The following is a 12252-nucleotide window of genomic DNA, read 5'->3' as shown; positions in this document are numbered from 1 at the left end:
CACACACACACACACACACAAATTGTTAAGTCGTTCCTAACCCAGCCTGTTGCTATTAATAGAAATAATTAAGGAATACTAGACAAAAATAGATCCAGGTCACAGAAAGTTAAGCTACAAAAAAATGTTGAATATCAACGAAAGAAATCCTTACCTGCAACTCGAGGAAAGAGCAACATCGGAACTGGTGTGAGATGTTTGCACCTGTGGCCAGGGGTAGAAAATTAGAGGTGGTCGTTAACTATGCTTCAGTGTCAGCTCTTAATTACATTGAGCCCATGGCTGTGCCCTACAATGCTCACTTTTAACCAAAAGAGAAAAGGGAGGATACTGCGGCCAGGAAAGGCATAGTATCTTTAAGTGGAGGGCTCAACTGCTGTTTCTTCCTGCAGGTCTCTCCTCCTCCCCTCCCCTTGTCAAGAGGAGAAGGCAGTCAAATGACGGGCTCGTGATTCATCACTGGCCTATGACAGCTGCAAACGGGATTACCCCTCCCCCAGTCAACACGCAAAGCAATCTCGCCCCAGCAGCTTGGAAAAGGTGTTAGGGAAGGGGGGAAAAGCTATTAACAAATGAGTATGTTTAAGAGCAGCAGTAGTTGGGGCAATAATCCCCAGCATCCTCCGACCTTTCATCTTCTGCTCTAGCCAGCTGAACCAGAGCCCCGGCCCAACCCCTTAGCGCCTCACTACTTCTTATCCGTAGCAGGATGGTTTTCTCCCAGTTACCTATTTGTCATTGAACATCGAATGAAACAGCTTCGGTCAATGCTGTGGTCACCAAACAAGGCAAAGGCAGGCTTTCATACGCAAAGCCCCAGCGTTCAGCAATGTACTTGTTGAACTATGCCAAGGTAAAAGCCAATCAGTATTTTTATTCAGCTATGCTGGACAACATGAAAGTGTGTGTGTGTGTGTGTGTGTGTGTGTGTGTGTGTATGTGCGCGCGCGCGCGCGCGCGCGCGCGCCCTATCTTTTAGACTGAAGGAGAATGCATATTTGAGTTCTCAATTCACCAGCCTGCATGTTTAGTTTGTTTCCAGATAAATTTGAATTGAGGGACTTTTTTGCACAGAGGCACTAATTCAAAGTGGTCCTAGCCATTGCTCTTCAGAGGCAGTTGTGAAGGGCCAGCAGGTAATGAGGTTCAGGTGAGGCAGGCTGCTCCCTGCTCAAAAGCTCCCACCTATGCTTGGGCAGGCAGGAAGGAACACTGCCTAACTTCTGAAATGGCGCAGAACTCCAAATCTTTGATGTTCATTTTCATTCAACCTGAACTGACATCAATTAAGGCTGCAGAACCAAGATGAGAACTGAAGCGTCTCAAATGACATTAAAGTTATCCACCTAAACATCTTCTGTTGAGTCCTGCTAGTTTTTAATTGTGATTTATGAAATTAAGAAACACGACCTTTCTAGCAAGAATAAAGCATCTTTACGCTCTAGCGTCTTGGGATAACGTTACTCAGAACTTCGAGGTATGCTTTTTTTTTTTTTTTTCATGCAGGACAAAACCAATTCTTTAAGACGTTTGAGTAACTGAAGTTACTGAGTGCTAACTTTAATGACTGCAGATGGCCATTATTTGATAAGTTTTCTGTCTTCTTAAAATTAATGTTCTCATGCAAGATTTTTTTTTATAAACTTCAGCAATATATCTCAAGGATAAAATTCTCCTACTTTTATACACCTGGAATAAATTATAGGTGAGAAGGGACTTCATTTTAAGAACTCTCCTGGCTTAATCACATAAAAGTATGCTAAAGTACACACACTACTCAATGCTAAAATACATCCCCATTGTAAAATCAGCCAGAACACCTAATCTTGAAATAGAACTTTTATTTCATTGTAAACTTTTAAAGTTTCAATGTATTCATATTCTAAGTTTAAAACCTACCGTTTCTCAGCTTGGCAAAACATGGAATTTGGTAATTAAAAAAAACAAAACCAAGGTCCTACAAATGAGACTATTCTAACGAATATTGTTGTTGAGAACAAAAAGCTGCATAAGAAGGAATTTCTCTTCTGGCAGCCTAGCGTCTACTGTATTTTCAGAGAGCAGTTTCTGAAAAGTCCGTGCCCATGATCTTCCTCTCATTAAGTGTACTTCAGATATATTCTTTTGTGTCTCAAGGATTATTTAAACCATGTGTTGTGTGTTACTGTATTTAAAAATGACTCTTTAATCAAAATAACTTTAAAACAACTAATCCTCACTTAGGCTGGTCAGCTGAACCCACATCGTGGTCCAGGAAAAATAAATCTACTCTCAAGAATGCGAATGCAGACAACAATTAGACACAGATGTGAGTGAAATTAGTTACAGTTTACAAAATGCTACACTTCACATGCTTTTAGTTCTTTATGTGCAGTGCAAGGTTACAGTGTGGTAGGGAGACGTCCTTACTCTTCTGATGGCGTATCTAAAAGGAAACCCTTCTGATGGCTGGACATTTCCTCCTGTGTTTGCAAAATGTCTATAGAAGCTTTACTGTTGCTATTATTATTATTATTATTATTATTATTATTATTATTATTATTATATTATATTATATTATTATTATTATTATTTAAAACTCTAAAACCGAGGTGGGTTTCAAAAAATAATTAATGAAGGATATTTTCATTCAAAATTAAGGGACTCTGTGGTTTCTAAAAAAGTTCCGCTAGGCACCCAGTACATTTTCTTGTTTTATTTGTAAAAGTTAATATAATTTCTGTTATCTTCTCATCTGCTATTTTTAATTCCAATACTCTCAGGAATGCAAAATTAATACACATTTTATTATGAACACCCATTTAAATGAACAACCATTTCCTAGCACAGCAAAGCCATTCACCTTAATGCTTTTTAAAAACCCTTCCAGTGGGATCCACAGTTGTAGCATGCTGCCAGACATGTGAAGAGAGAAAGAAGAGAGCAGAGCTCCTGAGAATTTAAATCAAGACTCCTACACTGGTAACTAGGAGTTCTGATTAGTTAATGAGGTCTTTTAAGTTTGCCTTTTTTCTAATTAAATTTATAATTCTTCACAGATGTAACTTTTGTTGATGTTCAATTTGTCTCCCTCATTTTGTTAAACCTCACATTGTACTTCGTCAATCCATTGAATAGCCACATTAAATCTGCTAATACCATGCTCTTCAACCCCAGAAATTATTTCCAGAAGGCAAACGTGCTTTGAGAGATCATCAAACAAGACTTAAGGTACACATTTTATCACACTTTCCCTACCACAGAGCTCAGGATACAGAGCAAAATTCATGACTTTTGCCCTGTTTATTATACTTTGCTAAATCACCAATCAAAAGCATCTGACAGAAGATCATGTATGAAGCCAAAAGTTAATAATGTCCTGTGAGAAGTAAACTGCAAATGGAAAGGGCTTCTAACGCTCAGCAGCACAGAACAAATAAAACAGGGGGACGGAGCTAAAATTAGGGGCTTTCTGTGGACTTTTTTTGCTTGCTAGAAGCAATTTTTATAAAATTGCTATAATTTAATACTTTTTTCAAACCGAAAATAAATTTTCAACGTGAAAGTAGTGACCATACATCTAAGTAGAGCTGGCAGACAAGCTGGTTTTTCTGTTCGACACAGATCAACCTGTGTGCTCCCTAACTGGAAAGACGAGGGTCATTTTCGAATCAATGTATTTTATAGGGGCAAAGAATGCCTTCCCCACAAGGCTACTTCTTCTGCAGATTCCAGTCTTGCCACATTTCTCCTCTGTCCGAATTTCCAGGTCTCTGTGTTGTAATATAAACCTCAAGCCTTAAAAATACAGCCTCACCCTAAAGTGGGGAAGAACTTCTAAGGAGAGGTAAATGTTTGTCACATGTTAACATTGCATTTTCTCATCAAAGCTTCCATAAACTGAATGCTCAAATGCTAGTGATAATATCTTAATGTAATGTTCTATATCGTTTCTTACATTATCTCCTTTAAAGAAACCAAGAAAACATAAGCCTTCTGAAACCAAAAATAAACAAGTGTTTAGAATACGCCATTCTTGTCTTCAGCTTTAAAAAGGAAAGGACTGTTTTCAAAATCAACATTTATTGACAATGTTGACTGAAATAGTTTTGGTTATCTGATAAAAGAGATTTTTGTTCCCGCTGCAAGGACCTCTTTTCTTCCCATTGTATCCTTAGGAAATACGTTTTCACACTCCAGTGGAAATTTTCTTTCTCAAAAATCATTTATCATGCCTGTGAAACTCAGAGAGCAGCTGACTTCATTTGGCACTTAAATGCTGAACTGAACGGTGGCTCAATTAGACTTCTATGTCTGTCACCACAAAGAGTTTTCAAAGGCTGAAAATCCACGGCTGCTTGCTTACTTACTAAACACTTTGGGCCTTAGGAGAACTCAAGCATCGAGAAAGTCAAATATCGAATGTTTGATCACATGAAGGCATGACTATTCCTGTGTGCATGTCCCTAAACTCTAAACAGAAAGGGGAAAGACTCTCACAAGCATAAAATAAAGCCTTCTCTGAAAGACATTAGAAAGCTAACTTCAAACCTATACAGCTACACTCCATGATTCCCACCTAACAAGTTTCTATAACCCTGGCCATCTTATGAAATGAAACTTAAAAATGCTCGTCTAAACTCAGTGACAGTTCAGAATTTATTGAATTCTTACAAATGTTATGCTTAAATGTCTTCAAAACTCCTCCCAAGAAGTGTAAGCCTATGGGTTGCTAGCGATTCAAATACTGATTTTGAAGGTCAGTGCTTTACACGAATATTCAAAAGTTTCAAACTGTGGAGTTTAGCTCCCATGTGCACTCAAATCCCATAAAAGGCCAGAGAGAAATGCACTAAGGGGCGAAAGACTTATTGTATCGCATACTGAAGATGAGCCCGCTTAATATAGCTTTTGGTAAATTTGCTTTGGAACAAAAAGGCATCCTTCTTGAAACACGGTGTTTAGTTCGTTGTTCATCTGCTTTGTTTCCTGTCGGAAACCTTTTCTCATTTATCACCCTAGCCGTAGAAAAAGTCATCTGTGTAATACACACCACTAAGTATACCTTTCGTACCTATACATCCATGTACGGATAGAACCCTGCTCAATACCACTCAATAGTATTCCGGAGCTAGTGCAGCAATTTCGAAAAGACATGAAATAACCATCCCCCGCCCCGGTCCGAGAATATTACCCAGTGTTCTACTTATTTATCAAGATCATAACAAAAGTAGTTAATTTGCAATGATCCTTTAATGATCCTAATGGCTCCGATCATTTGGAGGGTAAAGATTACACTTTTACCACGGAACCCCGTGGCTACTAAAGTCCTAGGAACAAAGTGTTATCGTTTTCCCCAAGCCGCAGTGCTTTTTTTCTTTGAAAACACACCAAAGCACTAATAAAGCGCTCCGGCTATCTCGGACTTTGTCCACCCGACAGTTGTTCTTGGTCATTACAGTTTTTCAAACACCAGCTTGTACTTACAGAGCTCACATCTGCTGCTCCCACCGGTTTAGTGTGCTCCTTGGAGTTTTCTGTGTTAGCAGACCTCCATTCCTGACATAGTTTGGCTGCTGGGCAGGAACGCGGAGACCCGGGAGCTCTCAGAGGCGCTGTGGCGCGTCTGGCAGCGGAGCGCGGAGGCCGGGGATTGCCCGGCTCCCGGGGACAGCGCCCGGGCGCTGCTGCAGTCTCGGGCTGCGGAGCGACTGAGCGCGATCGCCTTCCCCAGGAAGGACCCCGCCACCGCGCACCGCCACAGGAAGGCTTCCAGTCGGAAGTGGCCCTGCACACTCGCTACCTCGCCGCAAGCTCGGAGCCATCAGCTCGCCGCGGTCTGTTTGGGAACGGCTTTGCGCCCCGGCGAACGGCAGCGGCAGATAGCATCTGAGACGCCTAGACAAAGAAAGGGCACAATCTCATCCCCCCCGATTTGTTTGCGCAGCCTTGTAGGTCTGCCCACGAAGCCTCGGGGCTTTTTGTTTTGTTTTGTTTTTGCAACGCAAACCACAGCTAGTCTCTTGTCCTAACCTTATTGGTTTAAATGCAACAATTGAGAGGAGCAGAGCATGGTCTGACTCAACCTCGCTGCTTTAAAAAAAAATTTATTATGTAAATGACGCGCCCCATGATATCTGAATAAACAGCTGTGGGGGAAGAACTTGTGGGAACCTCTGTCAACACACACACATCCTCCCGCGCCAGTAGCTCCCAATTAAGATCTTTGGGGAGTAGTTGCACGTTATCTTTTACACTTTTTCAATACTTTTTTTTTTTCCCGAGGACCTGAAAGTTAGGAGAACGGATACTTTCCACAAATTTTCCTAAAGTACCTACCTATTTACAGGTCTGGAGAAGATAAAAAAAGCCGTTTCTATGAAGTTGAAGGAAAATGGGCAAACGTGTTAGCTATTAGCAGCTTAACAATGAAAGCCTGGCTGAGGATTCTGCAAGGGTTGCTAGAAGGCCAAAGGCTTCAGTTCTTTGGCTAGGACCCAGATAATATTTCACCATTAACATTTTTAAATGGGTCTCGAGAAGAGATTCGTTTAGTCTGGGACTTGCTTTGCGACTTATCCTTTGAAAAACTCATATCCTTAATCAATTCAGAATCTGTGAGTTAGGCGGTGATCCAAGTCAGGGGCTTAGCCACTGTGATGATTCGGAATCTTGAAAGAATGCATCTCCTTGTATGGACTAATATCTTGTCCGTCCTGTACCACATTTTAAATGCAGACGCAAACTAACACTCTCTCTGAAATAAAGTCTGTATACTCATTTTAAAAAGAAATTTTTGTCATTGCCAATATTTCTATTCTATGTGCTCTTTTTATTTAAAAAAATGTCTCCCTTCTTTTAATTTCTCACCTTGGTATGAGCCTTTTTTTAAAAATCACAGTAACTCCCATCAGCTAATAAAGGAGATAGGTGTGTCTTACCTTGGCTCTGCTAACTAGGAAATGAAAGAACCAGGCAGATGATACAAACGAAACCCAACTAAATGGTTCTAAGGACCAAAATTCCATACAGGCCTTCTCTCTTCTCCCCTCCAGAGGATGCCAGTCTAAATTCCTTGTAAAGGAACGCTTTGTCAAACCTAAGAGACTGCTTAAACTGCAGACTCACCTAGAATTCATCTTGTGTAGTACCAGCAAGGAATTATGGGCCGTGATTCTATCATATTTGGGAAGCCAGGTCAGAAAACGGTTGATTGCTATTGGATCATCTATGCAGCAGAAATAGAGTTAAGTTACCACCTACAGCACTCTCTCAGACCAGAAGTGTCAGTTAGTCAACATACCAAAGTCCCTGTGCAGAAAAAGACAGCCTGTTACTATTGTAGCCAGGTAAAGTCTATGCTACATTAGTTCTATTTTTATTGCAGCACCCAGACAGTAACTTCTTTTGCACTTAGATTTGGTACTAAGTTCCCCAAGACATAAAATTTAACCTCTGGATTAAACTTTACATTCGGCTACTGCATTCATGCTTCCCATGGGTTAAATTATTTTAGGCATGTTTTGCTAAAATGCTATTCATCCAATCCATAAAAGATTATATTGGAGAATCCAGAATGTGCAGACCATGTGAAGTCGAAGCGGCAGAAATAGCATGTCAACCCTACATACAAGTTACTTGCCTGTGTTACAGTCACATTTATCATATTACATGCACTTTTGTAATAAAATTCAATAATTCTTATTTAAATAACCAAACAAAATGCCTTCAAAGAAATGACTCATGTAATTATGAATAAATTAGGAAAGATATGATGAATTTAATGTGACCACTAATGGATATAATATAGCTCATACCTCATAATTATGTAACACACAGCTTAGTCACTGGTTAGAAGAAATAGCCAGTGCACATTTACCACTCTTAAATAGTTTCCTTTTTCTTAAGCAAAACTAAAATGTATTCAAAAGAATCACATGTTTATCTATAAATTTTGTCCGGTTACTAGCTCCATACTCCAAATATATGGTAATTATTCCTTATGCAGCTTGAATCTAAAATACGATATTCTATGGTAAATAACCAAAAGGTAATATTATGGAATTTTCATCAACTATAATTATATAACTTGATCACATACCACAAAGAACCAAACTGTTTCCTAAATCAGCCCTAGAGCTTACAAAAGGCTGAGGAAAGTTTGCTGGCAAGTTCAGTCTGAATGGGATGTTTGACTCCCTAAGAGAGATGCAAAGATCTTCCTATGACACTCTGCTGCCAAGCAGGTTTGATCGGCCAGGGCAGCTCTGGGCTGGATAAGCTCCCACTTAGACAGCAGGCATCTGTCATTTTCATAAAACTTTCCAGTACCTTTAGATTAGGACAGAATTTTAAATAAAGATGTGCTCACAAAAATCGACAAATGTCCTTAGACAAGGTCAAATGCAAGAAAGACCTTGCAACAATACAAGGGAACATTTTCTCCACCTACGGGAGCAAAGAGCTAATTAACTACATCAACTACAATGATAAGAAATGCTGAGAAAATCAGGCCCAAGGCATAGTAAGAGACTCTCCGTCCATTCCAGGAATGGTAAGGGATTGAAGGGCTGTGATGTTTCCAGTACAAGATGTCTTCTCCTCCTATTCCTGCTTACCCCGATGGACTAAGCACCCACACCACCCTGGGAAGGCTTTTCCCCTAATATCTCTGCTCATAAAACTCTTTAGAGAGGACTGTTTCTCAGGAGGAAAGTCAGTGAGTTTCATAATTTAATTAGCACTTTAAAGACAGACACCTTTTCTCCCAAAGCGAAGTGATTGGCATCCTTCCTCTCACAGGATTAAAATGTCTCACAATTTAAACTGTTGGAAGTATACTGGGAAAGAAAATATACCAAAATATCAGTTAATTCCTCCTGCTTCCTGGTATTTGCCTTTCTTTTGCTCCGCACCACAGCACTAGAGTGATAGCTTTTTTGGAGACCCCTGGGGAGTGGGGGTAACTGAGTAGTTAGGCAGTAAGGCTTGCTGGTCTGTGGACTGGTCCCTTCCATGGCCTGTGCCTTCCGCACTGGCATGAAATCTACAATGAGGGTCCTGCTCCCAAGTACCCTTCAGTTGAAACACAACCAAGAAAAACATCCTCTATTTATTTTAAGAATGATATTAAATCCACCAAGCAAAATGTCCACCAACATTTGCTAAATGCTTTCTATTCAAACTTCAATATGAATAGCTTTTAACAGTAAATTTAAGAAGGCAATTACTAACTATTAGCTGTACTGTGGCAACTTATTTTCATAAATAATATAGACTTCATACCAATACAATATGAAAACAGAACCCATTTCCTGACCCCATAATAAGCACATCGGCTTTATGTATAAATCATTTATTTATTTAGAGAGGGAAACTTGTTATCCTATGTAGTAATGACTGCCAATAAGATGCTTTTTTTAAAAAAAATTATTATCCTTGATACAAGCTTTGGCTAGCCCACCTTGATAATGAAAGCCTGAGCAACCGTAATTGTTATTAATATTTTTCTCCTCAGGAAAGGGCATGGACGCTATAGGCTCTTTAAGAAAAATATGACACAGTAGATTTTCTCTTCCACAATCATGTGATTTTCCAAAATGGCAAACAGAGTTAGTTTTTCTTCCTTCTGTCAAAAATATGTAAATAATTGTTCTTGGAAGCATATGTTTAATCTCAGCAACAAACTCTCTTGCCTTCCCACACTGTAAACTGGATCTCTGTTGAAGCAACCTAGGAAACCCAGGGTGTCTTCTCTTCAACCTTCTTTTTTTCTCTCTAAGCCATGGGCAAAGCCAATCTTGTCAGCACCTCCCAGAACATGTAAGAGGATCTGGGAATTTGCTTTGCTTTCTCTAGCTTTCACGACAGCTGAGTTCTCAGTTTTTAAATTCTTCAGTAACAATGAACAACTCACAGAAGGAAAGGCAAGACCATTCATTGACCAGGCACTGACCGTGTGCTGGGAGCTCTGCTAGGAACTGCTTGTCTGCCTGACCTGATTCTTAATAAGTTGGGTGTTTTTCTCCCCACACTATTTGTTTGGGAATTTGCCTCTTTTTTTTTTTTTTGCTAACAGATCACCTCTAAACAGCAGATGGAGCACTGAGCATCTCTGGCTTCTGGCTGTGTTATCATTCTGGAGCAAGGTAAAATGCAATAAAGTTAATTGATCCAGAAAGGCGTGTGTTATGCTGTGTTAATATATATAAATATATATATATTTATATATATAATATGTGTGTGATATATAAACATGTACGTTTGTGTTTGTATAATTTCAATGATACATATATGGTTAGATAGTCACATGTATGATACTCCATCACTGTATAGCATGAGATCATTCATAAGGACATATTGCAAAGTTAGCCCATTGGTTCACACACAGAAATATGTTAAATGGCCAATGGGAAAAAGTGTGAAGACTCCTTAAACCTGAAATCATCAAAGCAGAAAGCATGAGTGTGTTTTGGCATCATTTACTACAAGAGGCGAATGAGCCTCCTCAAGTAAGGCACATATATACATTCCTGACTGCTAAAGGAGAAGTTCTGGGTTCTAACAGACAACCGTATGGCTAGTTTGCTTTACCACTGTCAGCGTCTTCCTCTTTGCCTGCCTTGATTTCAGTTACCCAGTGTGATGTGCTTTGACCCTAATAGCTACTACATGATAAACACTTGATTTGTTCGCTGTGGAAATAATCACATTAAACTGCACTCCAGGCTTCCCCAGGCACATGGGAGTTGGTTTTACGTCTTCAGAATGGAGGAACGCTTATTATTTTATAAAGAAGCTTTCATGGGAGAAAACAACCCATCGAGATGCTTTTTCCTTCAAGCTTACTTCACTCCCCCTTCCCTAGAAAAATAAAGGGCAACCTCCAAAGCTCTTTTAGACGGAAGGTCACAATTCAAAGGCCTCGTAACTCAATCCCGTGCAGCAATCACATAGCTATTGGAGACACAGCCAGAAGCACCGTGATTCTAGCTATTCTATCTATGTTTTTATTAACATTCATAGGTATACTCCTGAAAGTTTCTCTCAACTGTAAAGCTTCATACATTCGTACTGGCAGGGATCAAGTTGCCTTGGGGTCTTGAATTTTATTTTAGCATGCCGGAACAGAAGAGGGAAGGAGAAAGGTAGACAGTACCGCCTAAGAAAAACAATAGCTGGCATTTGGTCAAATGGGGAATATACCTCTGCAGAAGTAACTTGTAAGTAAGGTGAAATGTTTTTCAGATTTTCAATCCCCGCAATGAACAAGAGGGCTTATTTTTGGTTTTATAGGTAGAGTAGCCTGCTGATTATTTAAATTTGTGGTTCAGGTTGCTTCTTCGGAGATTTTTAATTTTTTTAAAAAGGATATCAGTGGCCTGGTTCACCTGAATTGCAGGGATTAAACAAGATGGAGTGCCGGGAATCTTTTGAGTAGTGTATTTGAAATGTGGGAGATTCCTAAAAACTGAGGCTCAGGTTGTCAGGGAGTTAGTGGTGGTGGCTTGTATTTTTTTAATCAATACAAGGAAAAACAAATAGTTTATCAAGAGGTCAGAGTGCCAGTGGAGAGCCCTCCAGTGCCTGATTCTCATGGACAAGCCCTGCTGTAAGATCCACAGGAGCCCATTAGTCCGGCCCCCTGGGAGGGCTGTTCACTTTCCTTCCGGTCCTAGCTGGTGAGGATGGTCCGCCCCGCAAGGGAGGGAGGGGACCCATGTGGAGGAGAAGAGGGGGAGGTGAAGGGCAGAGGGGACCAAGGAGGAGGAGAAGGGGAGGGCGCCACAGCGGAGATGAAGGAGGGAAGGACAAAACAAAGCCGACCCAGAAAGAAGGGGTCCTCCCGGGCAGTGATCAGAACCGCCTAAGCACCGGAGCCTTTTAGGTTAGAAAGTCTAAGAAGAGAGGACAATGCTCAGAGATATGTGGGTGGTATACGTTTTAAACTAGTTCATCACTGCTGTCTCCATCTTGTTTGTGAGGAAATACATCTGATATATCTAAACATTACAACAAATCTAGATGACTTCTTTCCCCAGAAATAAATTCATTCATAATTAATTAAGACCCTTAAAGAGCAGGGACTTAGAATCAGGCCCCCGGCCTCTAATCCTGATTGTTGCTTTGACTATTGACCGAATGACTGACACATGAAAAAGATATACACACGCCTCTCTCTCTCTCTCTCTCTCTCTCTCTCTCTCTCTCTCTCTCTCTCTCTTTCTCTCTCTCTCTCTCTCTCATCTATCAATCATCTATTATCTATCTATC

At 40.2% G+C, this 12252-nt stretch overlaps 1 protein-coding gene across 14 annotated transcripts in view; it reads right to left on the bottom strand.

Moving 5' to 3' along the window:
• Positions 1–12252, bottom strand: part of Eya1 (EYA transcriptional coactivator and phosphatase 1) — a 238011-nt gene that overhangs the window by 140225 nt on the left and 85534 nt on the right. For 6 of the 14 annotated variants that reach the window (XR_010066461.1, XM_039110907.2, XM_039110905.2 and 3 more), the window contains exon 4: positions 155–204. Coding sequence is in view for 10 of the 14 variants with exons in the window: in XM_039110907.2 (XP_038966835.1) it covers positions 155–204 (50 nt within the window). In the remaining 4 variants the exon portion in view is untranslated. The other 8 variants (XM_039110911.2, XM_063288309.1, XM_063288308.1 and 5 more) reach the window with 6 other exon arrangements.

This window comes from Rattus norvegicus, chromosome 5 (genome assembly GCF_036323735.1).
Source record: "Rattus norvegicus strain BN/NHsdMcwi chromosome 5, GRCr8, whole genome shotgun sequence".
NCBI lineage: Eukaryota > Metazoa > Chordata > Mammalia > Rodentia > Muridae > Rattus > Rattus norvegicus.
The sequence above is the reverse complement of the archived record's forward strand: the minus strand, read 5'-3'. Positions and strand labels throughout refer to the sequence as shown.